General features: G+C 34.6%; 1 protein-coding gene across 1 annotated transcript in view; it reads right to left on the reverse strand.

Moving 5' to 3' along the window:
- Positions 1–282: 282 nt before the first annotated feature.
- The window catches only part of CAAP1 (caspase activity and apoptosis inhibitor 1), a 44,221-nt gene continuing 27,063 nt past the window's right edge, over positions 283–17,440 (reverse strand). Inside the window, exon 6 of the mRNA XM_028115243.2 lies at positions 283–1,682. Within this exon, the coding sequence (XP_027971044.1) occupies positions 1,336–1,682 (347 nt within the window). The 3' untranslated portion in view covers positions 283–1,335. The remainder of the gene's footprint in view (positions 1,683–17,440) is intronic.

The following is a 17,440-nucleotide window of genomic DNA, read 5'->3' on the forward strand; positions in this document are numbered from 1 at the left end:
AAAAAATATGACAGGATTATTTAAAGGCATATTCAGAAACAACAAAAAAATAAATTTGTAACTTTGCAACTCTTACGTTTCATAAACACTATTTCCACAAGAAACTCTCTAAAATTTACATATAATTAAGCCAGCTAATATAACACAATCCCAACAAGTTTTATGTATGAGGAAAATCTTCATACATTAGTAGAGCACGGTTTACAAATAAAATATATTTGTTAGCAAGTATAAAAACAGTGGTTTCAGAGTTATATTTTAGAAAAAAATTAATTTATTTTAAGAGTCTCTACCTAAATTTATTTCAGTATCAAACAACTACAATTAGTAATGGGGCAAAAAGCATCCATTATTGTGCAGGATGTTAATTTATTTGCAAAAACTATACAAAATTAGATTAATTATAACATTGACTTATCAAAGCTTCCTGAAATTAATTTTGCTTTTGGAAATGTATCAAAAGTCTTCAGATCCAGGATGATAGTCTTTATTATTTTTAATTCATGGAATTATAGCACATCAGATCTTCAAGCAAAAACATGAGATAAAAGCCTGTACAATAAAATATTCTTTTCCTAATACCTTGGAATGTAAATGCAAATATGTTCCCTTTTTACTGAAGAAAAAAACTTGAACAAAGTGTCCAATAATATCAAATACCTGTTAGAATGGCTTGTCTGCTGGAATTAAAGTTGGGCAATTACTTCTACATTTTTAAAAATGGCCTTAAATTAAGTCCCTTTTTTCTTTTATAAAAAACATTTTTCTCAGCCATTTCAGACCTCTAAGCCTTACAACAACAAATGTTATTCTGTTTTTACCAGTAAATTCACACCCACAGAAGGTGTCTCCAAGACAGACTTATTTTAAAAGCGCATATAAGCATGACTAAATTTCTTAAATTGTTAACAAATCTAAAAGCAGTAATTTAATATTCTACCACAAAATATAGGTAACCTTAAGAGCAACATGCTTGGTCAATCTTTCTTAAGCTTTTAGGTTTGATGCCAAAACATTTAAAAATGAAGGAAAAAATACAGTGACTCTTTGCTAATGGCTTTTCAGATATTAATTTGCAGACATAGCTAAATGCTCATCTAACAAAGTATCCAGGTTATCCAATGATATCTGCCATAAATTCATAAAGCAATAACACATATATAAAAGTAACAACAGTAAAAAAAAAAAACCACAGGTATTTTAGGCCTAAGATGAGTTTATCTAATAAGGATTACATGAGAAATACCACATAAGACTCAAAATAAACTTCATATACAAAATTATATGATGTGGCTTCGCTCAAACATACCTAGAACTCAGATTCAAGTCAAATAATTAGGCTGGTTTTTTTATATCACCAGCCTTCATTAGGGCTTTAATAGCTCTCGCCCTCATCTCAAGTTCTAGCAGCTCCAGCTGCTGTGCGGAAGGCTGAACATCTTCTGGTGGAGGAACGGTCAGGGTGGCTGCTTTGGGTTCCTTTGGGCTAGACTCTGCCAGTCCCAGAATCTCATTCACACTTTTCTCAATGTCTTTCTCCAGGTCATCTATCTGACCAGCTTCACTTTGGACTGTATTTTCAGGGACCTCAGGAGCAGCAGCTTCTTCGTTGCATGGGCCTTCTATGTCGCTGTCATAAGCATCTGCATTTATACTGAGTACATCACTATCTTCCCCTTTGCCTGTAACAAACAAAAAAGGGGAAAGAACCATGTAACCTAAATGCCCTCGTCAAAATTTCCTTTCTATTTATGATTAAAAGGCTTCTTTGACCCCACCTCCCACCATGGAGCCCCAAACACATTCCACAACCTCTATCCCAACCCCTTTTCCCCTGACTCCTCAACTTTGAAAACAGATATAATTTAATGTAAATTTTAATGTATTTTCATTCCAATTTAGAACATGGAAGCATTGGAAAATTTATACCATCACATGGAGTTCCATGATCTCTTTTCCTAATTAAATTGTCCCAACACTTTATATCACAGGGAAGCTTCTACATTACAAAATGAAAGCTGATGTTGGAAACCCTAAGTAAAATATTGCTTATTAATGAAAAAGTAAAATTCCATCGTAGGAGGAATTTAAAATACTTTGCTTTCTTTATAAACTACAAAAAAGGAAAAATATCCTTGGCAAGCTGGACACCATGTGCATTGCAATTATCCTAAATCTTTTCATATGCTTTTCCAAACACTTTGTTCTAAATCAATAAATTAAAGGAGAATGCCTAAGGCCAAGTTTTCATCAAGAGGATTTTAATTAATAAAGTTAGTACACTATAATTTTTAAAAATGCATTTGTTACAAAACTTCTGTAACTGATGCTAAAACCTTCAATATAGACAGATTATAGCCCCAACTACCTTGGCTTTGGACATTAAGTCCAGATGTCATTTAAACTTTGGGTACTCACTTAGACCTCCAATTCATTTATCTTTTGAATTCCTAATTTCTTTTTAAAGTCATGAACCCCCAACTGTTAGCTTTGCTAGTCTTATATAAGAAAAAACTTACTGACAGATGGAAAATTCGGATAATACAATGTATAGGGGAGGCCATAAACAATTCTACTCCACTGGTTTTATAGTAACAATTTACTGAGCCTGACTGACCCTCCTACATCCTAATAATTAAAAAACTACTCCCTATTCCAAAATTAATGTGGAAAAACGAATCAATAAATTATATTTGTGCCTACAAATAGAACTTGTAAAAAAAAAAACAAGGTTGCAATTTTAATTATTTGATGCCAAAGAATATTTTACATATCTCCCCCAAAGCAATGCATATCTCCAAACAGCTTAAAAAAAAGAAAAAAAGAATATAGCCTTTTGTGTAAAGAAATAATGCTTAACATAAGTATTGCAATTTGAGACAAAAACAAATTAAGAAATGAAGGGCTAAGTTGTTCATAGTCTCAGAAAGTTCATTTTCATGCTTAGCCATCTTTAATGTAAAATTCTAAATCTGTACTCACTGATTCTGAGTGTAAATCTGCAGTCTGTTTAAAAGATTTTAAAACATAAATTTCTGAAAAACGGTGATTTGTTTTTCAAACTAGAAGTCATTGCCTGATCATGAATTAAGAGCAGAAGCATATAATGATGTGTGGGGAAAGAAGGGGTCTGAAAGTTGGGATACCTAAGTTCTAAACCTTACTGTGCTATTAAGTATGTGATTTTGGGCAAATCCCTTACCTTCCCAGAATTTCTCTCCTGTAAAAGTTAAGGCAAATTGTCCTAGGATATCTCTAAAGTACAAGGTCTAGTATTACAGTAAGTTAAGTCTATATAAAAGTTTATAAAATGCAATACTTTATTTTTCTTCTCCCAAGATATGTTTACCACTTATCTTTCACTTGATACACTCATCACTTGAATAGTAATCCAAAAGAATTTCTTTTTGATAGCAGTAGCCAATGAAAGATAAGTAACATGTCAGTAAATCACATTTTACTTAAATTTTTTTCACTCAACAACCTTTTTTTATTTAAGATTTTACTTTAAGCAATCTCTATACCCAACATGGGGTTCAAACTTATAACCCTGAGATCAAAAGTCATACTCTACCGACAGAGTCAGCCAGGCACCCCTGACCTTTTTGATACCAGATTTTCTAGAAAAAATAAGTAATTTACAACATCCAGGCAATATAATGGAAGCTCACTTATTATCCTGGGTCCAGGATTCAGTATGTAATGATACAACTCTGGAATCCCTTATACGCTAAATCACAATTTTTGAAGTAGCTGTACTTTTATGAAATTAATTTGCTTTGAATTTATATGTGAGTAAATAAATAGAAAATCTTAGAGATATTTTTATTAAATAAGTGGAGAATCTACACTAGTAGATCCTTAAGACATACGTGGCAAATCTTCTAGCTAATTATCACTGTCATATACCATTAGCCTATATTTCTTACTGAAAGACTACAGGAATATATATGAATGTGTACAAATATTTTTTAATGGAATGTACCTTATGTTCATATTATTTTTGTGTGTTTTTCCAAACACTTCAAATGGCTAAGAACCAATGAGCTACATATATTCTCACCTAATTTTTTAAGCCTATAAGCTTAAGAAGCAACCACACAGCTAAAGAGCTCTTCTGCCCTGAGCTTGTAATAATAAAATCCTTATTTTATAAAGTTACCAGCACCAAAGATTCAGAATCAAAGTGTTTATACACACTCTCCATGTTTCAAAGGAGGTAAATCTTGACAAGAATTTTTTTCCATCTATATATTCTATGGGTCTGTTTCCAACTTTTTAGTGGGCAGAAGGTGGGCTTCACTTTATTTCTTTATTTTAAACACCTATACATATCCTATGAGTGAAGAAATGGTGCTCCATAAATTTGGCATTGTTTTACATGTAAAATTATTGAAGGTTGGGGTGCTTGGCTGGCTCAGTCAGTTGAGCACATAGCTCTTGATCTCAGAGTTGTAAGTTCAAGCCCCATGTTGGATGTAGAGCTTAAAAATAAAAACTTAAAGAAAAAAAATTATCCAAAGTCTAAGTGACTGAGTCCTCCATAACACAGTATTGGTGAATGTATTCATAGATTCCATCTGCCCATTATACCTGCACCATTGATGCCAAAGCTTTGTACAATTTGTATCTGAAATAACTTAGCATAAGCACTTCATTTCACAAATGTGAAAACAAGTCAAGTGACTCATACAATATAACATGACAAATTATTTGAAGATCAAGGATCAAACTTCAAGTCTTTTCACTATTCCTTAATTTTCATCACCCTACTGACTTGTTTTTTAAAGCATCATTTGTGAACAATATCTGACTACACTTCCAAAGATAATTACCTCATCCTTAGTATTAGGAAATTATAGTTTTTTCTCATCGATTATGATCCTCAAGGTGAAAGGGGTGACACTTGTACATTTTTTCTGAAAAAGTAACTTTACCCCAAAATGCCTCACTCAAAATCCTTAAAATATCAGTGTTGTCATGTTCTGTCCTTCACACCCCCATTCTGCATGCATGCATGTGTGTTTGCTTTTTGTTAAAATAAAAGTTTTAAATACCCAACTGGGGGTGCCTGGGTGGCTCAGTTGGTTAAGCGACTCCCTTCGGCTCAGGTCATGATCCTGGAGTCCCAGGATCGAGTCCCACATTGGGCTCCCTGCTCAGCAGGGAGTCTGCTTCTCCCTCTGACCCTCTTCCCTCTCGTGCTATCTCTCATTCTCTCTCTCTCAAATAAATAAAATCTTAAAAAAAAAACACCCAACTGGAAGTATACAAACGTACAAGAATTATTAATCACAAAGATTTTTTTTAATTACAAAGATTTTGAGGGATAAAATTTTAAAAAGATTTTTAAGTTATGCTAGTATATTTAAGCCTCAATAGAGCCTACATTCTACTTGCTAATAATTCACCTTAGAATAGTTTTAATGCATAAAATGGAAGTGTATCTAATGTTATGAGTGACTACATTCTTGTGAAACTTCTTGATATTGAATTATTAAATTAAGCCAGAAGACAAATCCTGGAACATGGAATAATTAAATATCTATCTCAATTCCTGCTGAAGATGGCAAATTGAGCACACATATCTAATTCCCTTCCCTACCAAGAACCCACTGAAGTGACAGAAGACAGATACTTAAAAATACAATAATAGCACATAAAAACTGTAAAGTAACTGAGGATAAAACTAACATCAGTCCTACCTAAGTAAAACATAAAATGGAGAATCCATAAAGGAAAAAAAAAATCAACAAATTTAGCTAAACAAATAGTAAGACCTCTGAGGAAAAAAAAAGAAACATAAATAAGACAGAGGTACTCTACAAGCAACTATTAATAAAATACATTTTTTCATGGCAAATATAAGAATACATACAATGTCTAGGTATCATTAAGAAATAACTAAAAACATGGGCAAAGGTAGAAATAAGTCAAGCATTTCATAAAATATGAAATACAAATCATCAAAAAATACATTAAAAAATGCTCAACTAGGGACACATGGGTGGCTCAGTTGGTTAAGCATCTGCCTTCAGCTCAGGTCATGATCTCAGGGTCCTGGGATCAAGCCCCACATCAGGCTCCCTACTCAATGGGGAGCCTGCTTCTCCCTCTGCCTGCCACTCCCCCTGCTTGTGCTCTCTCTCTCTCTCTCTGACATAAATAAAATCTTTAAAAAATATGTTCAATTTATTTTCTAATCAAGAAATGCAAATTAAAACAATATTACTTTTAACTCATTAGTAAAAAGAGGAATTTTATACATCTGTAAAAAATTTAATAAATTCATAAGATGGAAAAATGATCAAGACATGATTAAGTCAACAAAGTAAGCTAACAAGTGATAATCATATTTATGTTAAAAATAACCTAAGTAAATTATTAATAGTGGTTACTTACAGAGAGGAAAGTTAAAGTTGTAGGGGAAGAGAAGAAAATGAGTGTTCCAATTTTGCTCTATGAACATATGTATATTTCTTCAACCATTTCCAAGAATATAACCTTGTAAAAAGTTAAAAAAGAAATGAAACCATAATACTAGATGACAAAAAACGGTATCATCTAAAAAGACATTTTGCCAGAGTCTTACAAAATGTAAGCAAGGATGAAATTGATAGAAAAATAAAAGCAAAGCAAAACCATAGCCAAAAGACACCACAAATAAACAGAATTCTTTCTTCGAAAGTCTTGGAAGCAAGGAAGAGTTGGCTGTGAAACACACAGCAAGATAACTAAATTAAATCCATTCAAATAGTTGGGCCAACTGAACCCTTCCTCTCCGTGCCACAGGTCCAAGCACTCTACTGGGAGGCCCACCTCATCCACTTAAATGAAAGAGCTCTCCTAGAGAAATATATCTAAACAGCTACTGATGAAACCCAAACCAGCTTCCAGAAAGACCCAGCTACAATAAATAAAGAACCAAGATGCACAAAGGAAGAATAAAGAAAATTTAGGGATCAGAAGATAATCTAATGGGGGAGAAGGAAGGGTGGAGGAATCTACTTAGTATCCTTAGACTGAAGTGGACCCTGCAGCCATTAAGTACATGATATAGTGAAAGAAGACCAGAGAACAAGAAATGTTAGAATTTAAACATACAGTTATCAAAAGCAAACATTCAGTGGTTGCTGGAAGATAGTGAAAGAAAAGAAACACTAAATGTAGAGAAGAAATAAAAATAAATTTAAAATATGCTATAAAAGGGGTTCCTGGGTGGCTCAGTCGATTAAATGTCTGCCTTCGGCTCAGGTCATGATCCCAGGGTCCTGGGATCGAGCCCCACATCAGGCTCCCTGCTCCGCGGAGCAGGAAGCCTGCTTCTTTCTCCCTCTGCCTCTGCCACTCCCCCTGCTTGTGTTCTCTCTCTTGCTCACTCTCTCTCTCAAATAAATATATAAAATCTTTAAAAAAATATATGCTATAAAAGTTAAGAGATCAAGATGAATGACCCATGAGTCCAACAACATAATATAATTAATTCAGCAAATATTACTGAGCACCTACTATGTAGAAGACAGTGTTTTAAACATTAAGGAAACAGCAGTGAATTAAAAAAAAGTCCCTGCATTTATTTAAGTCATAGGAGACTCTATAAATACATATCAGGTGTCATAAAGAAAAATAAAACTAGAATAAGAGGACAGTAGCAGGATGCTTTCACAGAGACTGATCAATGTGATTTGATAAGGTAACATTTGAGCAGAGAATTGAATAAAGTGATAGAGTAAGTCACAAAACAAAAAAAGAGACAGTGGAGAGGGAAAATAAAGAAATATGAGGAAAAAAGCGATCTGAGGTGATGGTCTTCACACTGAAGAGGCTTGCCAACTGCAGTGTTATCATACCTGAGACATATCCTGTAAAAAATCAGAACTCAGGGGTAAAAAAAAAGTTACTAAGAATTCCCAGAGGAAAAAAACTAGATCACTAACAACAGCTAGCCTCAAGAAATCAAGAGCATTCCTATCAGCCACTGTGGACAAGATATCACAATGGCTATGAACGTGATCACAAAAAAGAGAAGTAATGGTATATTACGTGCCTCAAGGACACAACATTGCTTCTAAAATAATGTCAAAAACTTGAACATGAATCTGAGTAAGCCTCTATACCTAACTACCAATTTACAGAAAAATAATACTAAATAAAACAGTGGGATGCAATCAGCAAAATTCAAACTGAGAAACTCTGACAACCCGGTTTCTTTAAGAAATAAACTGCAAAGAGAGGGAGGTAAAGGAGGGTGGGATGAGAAGGCCAAGCATGCAGATGAAAAAGAAACAGTGTCAACCAACCGTAATATAGGGAACTTATCTGGATCTCCATTCATACAAATAGAGTTTTAAAAATATTCTAAGACAGGGGTGCCTGGGTGGCTCCGTTAGTTAAGCATCCGACTCTTGATTATCAGCTCAGGTTATGATCTCAGGGTCCTGAGATCAATCGAGACCCATGTCAGGCTACATGCTGGGATCCTCTCCCTGTCCCCCTGCCCCCCACCCATCCCTCTCTCTCTCTCTCTCTCAAAAAAAAAAAAAAAAAAAAAATATATATATATATAGAGAGAGAGAGAGAGAGAGACAACCAGAGAAATTTGAACACTGGGTATCTAAGGATTACTATTCTGTAACCCTTAATGAAATATTGGATCTCAACAATAATTAATAGCTACTAAAACCATCAGGTGGTAGGGTGACAATTCTTGTACCAATCCATCAAACTTAATATCACAATACTAACCAATAAGTAGTAGGTTAAATCTGAACACTTTCTGAATATCTGATATTAAGCAATGTTAACTTTTTAAGGCATTATGATCATGCTTAAAAAGAGATCTCTAATTTTTGAGATACAAACATATTTAAATATTTACAGATGAACTGAAAATGTTTAGAATTTGCTTTAAAACAATCTAGCAATATGAAGTGGGTAGTAATAGGGATGAAAAATTAGTCATAGGGGGATAACTGAAGATGGAAAGGAGTACACAGGAGTTAATGCTATTTTTTTCTTATTTTTGTTTGAAAATTTCCAAGATAAAAAGGTTTTTTTTAAAGAGTTGATTGCTATTCAGAAACCTAAAATAACATTTTTGAAATTATGTAAAAATATATATCCTGGAGGAGAACACAAGAAAATCAAAATCCAATATTCCTATTAGGCAACCCTATAGCTGGTTATCAAAAGGGTAAACTATTTTGCTTTGTTTTCTCTTTCAGTTTTTTCCCATTTAATTTTAAGTTAATCACGTTCAGTGGTTATGCCATTTAGAACAGCACATTTCACCATCCTTCCCTCTAGGTCCCTCCCTCTAGAATCTCAACTCTCCAAGGCTTCTAGTGTTATCAACCTGCTAGAATCTCATTAGTAACAAAGTCCATACTTCACTGGACAGCAATGCTATGCCTCCATGGATTTCTTTTCTGAGACAACAAAAAACTTTGATTTTACTAAATTTTAAGTGATAAGGAACACAATTCTACAGTATTCTCACTGTAAAAAGTCAACTTGTAACAGTTTTAGTGAGTTCTAGCCTTTTCAAGAAACCAAAACTTTATTTTCTGAAAAAGAAACAACTGTTTTTTTAATATATAAAAATAATTTTTGTAGAGGACTTTAATCTTCCTCTCAGCAAAACTGGTAGAACTTGGTTATTCTATCATGCAGTGTTTGAAACTACTGATTTAAATTTAAGTGTATCATGTTAACCACCATATTAAAAAATTAATCATGACACTTACTGACATAAAGAAAAAAATGCAAACAATTTAATACAGAAGAACTGTCTAGCATTCTACCAACCACACACTGACCTTCTGGATAACTAGTGTCCACTAGTAAACGTTAACTTCTGTGAATGACAAATTCAGAAATTATCCAAAAATCAATAAATATTCACTCAGTATCTATTACCTATGCCACAATAGTGCTATAAAGGCCACAGAAGAGATGGGCCTTACAAAATGCTATAGGTAGGGTAAACTAAATATTTGCAGCATGATTAAGGCACAAATTTTGCCTTTATGGTACTTATGTTTGCTTAAAATATGGACATGATAAAGTACTAAACTGTGCAAATATAAAGTATGCCAGAATTTCACAATGTAAAAGGCAACAGGAAAAAGTCAAGGAGATCTTCATAGGCATGTGGTATGAAGTAGGTCTTAGAATATATTAGATGATGTTGACAGAAGAAGAAACTCCAAGTGTAAGGTACAGAATTGAAAGAGAGGTGCTAGAGCTAAACTCAGTACAGAAGTATGTGAGCCTAACAGCATAAAACACACACGTGAGAACATATAAAAGGGTAGTATCCAAAATTATTGCCTCTGAAGACATCACCATTCTAGGAGAAAAAGCACAACAGGGACCTCTTGCCAGTCTTTACAATGGATCAGATAAGTAATTAAACAGGCAACAGTAGTAGGAACTAGGTGATATTTAGTAAGAGAGAAGAGGTGAGGTGAGCACAAGTAGGTTAGGGAAGGCCTCGTTGATTTGGAGATGTTTGATCTTAAAGAAGAAATAGTTGACTTAAATAAGAGTACGTCACTGATGTGAATGAGTTTAATTCTCAGATTTGGACAAACTCCATGACAGGCACTAAAACCTGGAGTCGCAAATGATAGATTCACATTTATATTTTGAGATATGCTGTGAACTAGACACATGACAGAGCATCATAGTTCTATGTTCAAAAAAGGTATCTTCTAATCTGACATCAGTGCTCAGTAAAATTCTGGGTTTTAAGAGGTTAATGAGCTCTGAAAAAAGTAGTTCTCATTAGTTTAGACAGAGAAGGTAACATTTGATCACGATCTAAATGATATGCAGAAGACTCATGGTTATCTGGGGAGGAGCATACAAGCAGAGGGAACAGCAAAAGCAAAATCTCTGACAACAGTGCTTGTAGTGCCAAAGGAAGTGAGGAGGAAGGAAGAGAATGCACAAGGGAGAGAGTGACAGGACGTAACACATATGGCTTGTACTGGCCACAGGAAGGAAGGACTTCAGATTCTGTTTTGAGATGGGAATCTATGGGAAGGCTTTGATGAGCATAGTGACATGACCATTTTTCGTTTTAGTTTTTACAGTCATTCAGACGGCTCTATGGAAGAGACAACAGGGGAGCAGAGGTAGAAACAGAGGGATCAGCATGTTGTAAGAATCAATACCAAAATAATATGGCTAAGAAGAGGTGAGAAGTGGTTGGATTCTGAATACTGTGAAAGCAGAGCTGACAGATTTGTTGACAGAGATGAAAGAAAGCAGTCAAGAGTGATTCCCAGATTCTCGGCCTAGACACTCAGAAGAACGTAACTGCTATTCATTGAGATGGAGAAGGCTGTAGGAGAAGCAAGGTTTGAAGGGGGAGTAGTATTGTTTTTTTCTTTGTTGCTTTGGGCAGGGGCGTGGGGGGGTGGGGGTGTGTGTCAGGGAACAATCTAGAATTTACTCTGGAACATATTAGCTTTAAGATGCTTACTGAACATCTAATAAGTAAGCTAGATATAAAGGTTTAGAAAGCAGTCTGAATTGGAGAAATAAATTTGTAGTTGCCAGTCTTAGAATTACATAAGATGTAGAAAAGAGAAAAAGTCCAGGGGCACCTGGGTGGCTCAGTCGGTTAAGTATCTGCCTTTGGCTCTGGTCATGATCTCAGGGTCCTGGGATGGAGCCCCGTGTCAGGTTCCACACTCAGCAGCTCCACACTCAGCAGGAAGTCTCCTTGTCCCTCTGCTTACTCTCTCAAATAAACAAAAATCTTTTAAAAATAAAAAAAATTTTAAAAGAAGACAAAAAGTCCAAAGAGAAGGTGATGGGTGGGGCACTTACCCTTTAGAAATCAGGTAGAGGACAGCATGACACAAAGGAGACTGAGAAGAAAGTGTCAGAGAAGGAGGAATAATGAGTGGTGTCACACATGGCTGACGGGTTAAGATGAGGACTCAGCAATACCAGTGAAACCGCTGCTGGCAACAGTTCACCAGTGAGGGGGGCAATAATCAGGAACAGAGAAAAAAACACCTACAGGTACCAAAAGAGAAGTGTCCACTATACAAATAGAGGGGCTGGTCTCAGTAACACGAAGAGTTCACCCATTTTAAGAGAAGAGACAGGGACTATATAATTTAAGGTCAGACACAGGTAGGTAGGAAAAATTAATTTACACATCTACTTTCCTTTACTAGAGAAGTTCTTTCCAAGCCAGGCCATATTTTATTTAACTTTCTGGTGCCTAGCACAAAACTACAATTCATTTGTTGGAAGAAGGGATCAGCTTCAAAATCTGAACAAACATCATTTAGAAAAAGTATTAAATTCATTTTTCATAATCCAAAGGACACACAAGGACAAATGAGCAGAAGTTACATAATAGCAGCCTATGACTCAATATAGAGACCCTATTACCAATTAGAGACAGCAAGTAGGATATTGAGGGGATGAAGCAGAAAATTCTAATGACAACAATAATCATGGCAGAAATAATTATAACAAGGGCTGATATTTACTGTGCATATACTATGTACTGTTCACTTCTCTAAAGCACTTTACATGTGTTAACTCATTTAATCCTTATGCCAACATATTGGAAGAGGCATTCATATTTATTATCCCCATTTTACAAATGATGAAACTGAGGAACAGAGTTTAATCAATTTGCCCTATAGTTCACACAACTGAAGTGGCAGAACCAAAATCCAAACCCAAGTATATTTCAAAAATCTATGCATTTAAATATTCTATAGTGCCTCCCAGATCTTAAAAGAATCAGATGACCACTGAAGCATCGTGGATGAAAATGTTGGTTCAGACTGAATTTATCTTCCTCTCGTAGGTCCCTTAAGCCCACCTGAATAAACAAAATATATAAGAGACATGGAGCTAAAAAGTATGTATTATGAAAAATCATTAAGAGAAGGAAAAGACAAGGCACAGACTGGGGGAAAATATTCACAAAACACACCTGGTTAAAGGACTGGTATCCAAAATATATAAAGAACTCTTAAAATTCAAAAATTAGAAAACAACCCAAATAAAAAACAGGCAAAAGATCTGAAGAGAACAGTCACCAAAGAAGATATATGCATGGCAAAGAAGCACCTGAAAAGATGCTCAACATCATATGTCATTAGGGTATTGCAAAGTAAAAGAGTATGATACCACTTACACATCCATGAGAATAGTCAAAATCCAAGTCACTGACAGCACCAAATGCTAGCAAGGATATGAAACAACAGAACTTCTCATTCACTGATGGGAGGATGTAAAATGATACAGCATTCTGAAGGACAGTTTGGCAGTTTCTTAAAAAACTGAACTTGGTGTTTACCCAGAGTTGAAAGCTTGTATCCATAGAAAAACCTGCATACAAATGATGACAGCAGCTTTATTCATGATTGCCAAAATCTGGAAGCAACTAAGATGTCCTTTAATAGATGAATGGATAAGCAAACTGCAGTAAATCTATACAATGGAAGATTATTCAGCAATAAAAAGAAATGAGCTATCAAGCCACAAAAAGACATGGAAGAACCTCAAATGCATACTGCTAAGTGAAAGAAATCAATTTGAAAAGACTACATACTACGTATGGTGTTGTAACCAAAACTTCTAATTAAAAGACTGTGGTATAGGATGTGCAAAAAGTTCAGAAACTGGTTAACAAAATCTGATTTCAAGCCTAATGTTTACTATCTTTCCTTTGGTAGGAGTACTTCTATATAAGGAGATACTTTTGCTAATCAATTGGAGAAGAACATAATTACTGAAAAGCACAGTGAATCCAAAGGGGATCCAAACATCCGTTGAAGGTCTGGACTACATAACCTCCAAAGCAGACTATGTCTAGGATCCTATGAAATACATCACAAGATAGAACAGGTATAATTTAAAGAAACATGGAAACCAATATTTTCCTCATATACTAAATCAAATTCTTCATAATGTCATTCTTGGTAAAACACACACAAAGCATTATGCATCCGAAAACCTTGCCAGTTTATTTTTTTTTTAATCCAGAAAAGTTGCACAATTAAATGTAACAGAGGGGTCTTCAAAAGGAAAAAAGAAACAGTATCGGCTAATCTGTCACATAAAATGTAATTTTCACCCTTTTTTCAACTACTACATACAGAAAGAGACAGATGAAAAGGTGGGAGGATCCTGTTTGGTGTCACCGCTGGTAATAACTTGTGAAAAAGCTCAAAAGGAATGAGAAGAGAAATGTAAATTCTTAAGTTGCACTGATGGTTACACCATAAATCTCTTTTTACTTCACCAATTGCTGAATGGGACGTCATTTCTCCAGAATGAGTTTCTAAAAATCCTTTAAAGAAGTTAACTCATGTTAAGAAGCTGCATTCTATGAATACTTATTTGTTAGAGCCAGTCAAGGAGATAATCAAGGGCTAGTAAAAAAGAAATTAGACTCAAACTTTGAGAACAAATCAGTTGTACATCTGCTTCTCTGTCTCTAACTCCAAACGACCTGAAACACTTTTATCAGTTTCCCTACAGCTCTCTCATGCTCGGGCCTGCGATTTCAAGTCTTGAAAGGAAGAGGCGGGCACCTGGGTGGCTCAGTTGGTTAAGCGACTGCCTTCGGCTCAGGTCATGATCCTGGAGTCCCGGGATCGAGTCCCGCATCAGGCTCCCTGCTCAGCAGGGAGTCTGCTTCTCCCTCTGACCCTCTTCCCTCTCATGCTTTCTATCTCTCATTCTCTCTCTCTCTCAAATAAATAAATAAAATCTTAAAAAAAAAAAAAAAGAAAGGAAGAGGCAACACAGAGTTCACTTGCCAATCTAGAGGTTTCTACAGCAATATGTACATATAAAACTCCTCCAAATGCTACTTAATTAATTGATGATATTCATTCTCTCTTCCTTCACAAAGCAAACAAGTCTCTGAGGGCATTTTTCTCATTATCTTTTTAACTTCTTATAACTTGTATGTATTCCTTCAGCTATGGTTAGGAAGTGCTTTTCAGCAAAACTCAACTCCTTTTTAACTGCCAATTAATTTCCTCATTCTTTTTCATTCTAGTCCCTCTACTTACCTCTGCTTCTCCTGGTACAGTACTACCTTAGAACAACAGTAACAATAAGAGCAATAAGAGCACAAATCAGTTGAGGTTTTCCATTTATCCCTCACCTTAAGGACTCAAAAGGTCTCATATAGTTTTATATTTATTATCTTTGCTAAATATTGGCAAAAATCTCTTCTTTCACATTTAATTTTTAGAATAAGTGTGACTATCATCGATTCTTTATGATAGTCTATTCATTACTTATATAAACATATCATTGAAAACGTTTTTAAGTACCTGCTCCAGTATGTATTTTATTTACTTATAAAATAGTATGTAGTATTATAAGTTAGTATGTACTATACAATGATATATGGAATCAGAAATTTTTAAATGGAGAGACAAATACATAAGTTTATATATATTTATTTACTTCAGAAGTATTGGTATTCTTTTTCTTGCATTCTCTGGAAGTGTGTATAATTACACTTTGGTGACCACTAGTCTAAAAGGCTAAAAAAAAAAAAAAGCCCACAGAAAATATCTAAACTTCCATCATACAATTTAACCACTGATAAACATTTTTCCCCTATAAAAGTCTACCTTTCAACTTTTTGAAGCTCTTGTTAACAAGAGAATTCTTAAAGCTGTCCATCCTACACTAATTTGTGAACTGGAAGGTCAAGATATAATTACATGAGGCAACTACATTATTTTTTAAAAAACACAACAGTGGCAGAATTTGAGCCTAACCACAGCAAAATTTGGTGTGTATTTTATGCATGTTTGCATGCATGTCTTTCTCTAATAGAAAGGAAGATAATTTTCCAATAGAATAAAAAATATAGAGAAAGATAAAGTACAGACACTGCACTAGGCACTGGTCTTTACAAAATCTGACAGAAAATCAACTTCAAGATCAAGGCCAAAGATCCAAACAAACACTGCTTCAATCTGCTCTACAACAGAGCCACCAAGTGGTGGTTTATGTAATCTGTGTTCAAACATCCTTCAGCAAAAGGAAAGCAGCCCACTCATTTTCTGATACTTCTGATTATTTGAGATAAATAAATTGAACCAAAATCTATCTAATGATAACTCTATCTACTGGCCCTATTTTTATTCTCAGAGGTAATACAGAACAAGCCTAATCACTCTTCCACTTGACAGCTCTTCAAATATTTTAAAGTGAGTGCTAAAAACCTCACGTCCTCTTCAACCTAAGTATCCAAATTTGACTTAGCTATTTCTCATGTATAGTTAAAAAAATTTCTCATGACCACGTCCAAGAAGAAATGCAAAACTAAGAACTAAATTCTTAAGTTACAAAGGAGAATAATTTGCAAAATTAAACATAGCCCTGGTTGTAAACCTTAAAGCAATAATTTAAGTATAGACCATTACTTAAATATTACTGAACATCTGAAGCAAATTTATTTATAGATATATAAAGAGAATTCATTAATATTAGCAGAGTTGACATTTAAAAAAAATTTTACCAATTAAATACCTCTAACAAACAGCAGTTTTCATTTTTTTAAACTATAGCACAAATGACCAATTTAGAAAATTTACATAAATAATTATTATTTTAGGAGCACCTGGGTGGCTCAGTTGGTTGAGCGACAGACTCTTGATTTCAGCTGGGTTGTGATCTCAGGGTTGGGGGATCCAGCCCCGCAGCAGGCTCTGTGCTCAGCAGTCTGCCTGAGATTCTTTCCTCCTCTCCTTTTGCCCCTCTCCCCACTCCCCCGCTGTTCACACGCTCTCACACTCTCTCTCAAATAAAGAAATCTTAAAATAGAATAATTATTATTGTTTTAAAAACTTAGCTAAACCTTTTCAATAATACAAGCCCTGAGATCCTCCAGGAAATTAATCAAAGATCTCAGGCTTGTACACGTATATGTGCTCATGTACACAAACATAGCTGTGCTGAAGATAAAGAGCAAAACTATAACTAATGTTTCTTATACAGCTGCCCTCTTGCTAAAAATGAGTTAGGAAACTAATTCCAACAGAAGAGTTCCTATTTTACTATACTACCAATCAACCAGATTTTATTTACATTTAAATAATGTTTGCACAGTGAAGGAAGATGTTCAGCTATTAGTCCATCATTAAAGTATGGTAGAAGTTAGCCCACAATCTGATACTCATCTTCAGCACAGCTTGTTTCATAAATGATATTTCCTATCAATAAGACGGATGACATGAGAACGAGACAAAAAAATATAAATTTCAATTAACTAATTCACCATTAATATTTCTCAATATTTGAGTATTTGAGAAGCTGAAAAAATTGAAAGTGTAATTTAAATAACGTGTCAGTATCATACACTATGAATAGGTCATATAATAAGACTTACTTTATTCAGGAAGAGCAAAGAGAAAATTCAATGTTG

The sequence above is a fragment of the Eumetopias jubatus genome, unplaced genomic scaffold, assembly GCF_037043125.1.
Source record: "Eumetopias jubatus isolate StellerSeaLion01/CBP00866 unplaced genomic scaffold, mEumJub1_p1.0 scaffold_15, whole genome shotgun sequence".
In the NCBI taxonomy this organism is placed as follows: Eukaryota; Metazoa; Chordata; class Mammalia; order Carnivora; family Otariidae; genus Eumetopias; species Eumetopias jubatus.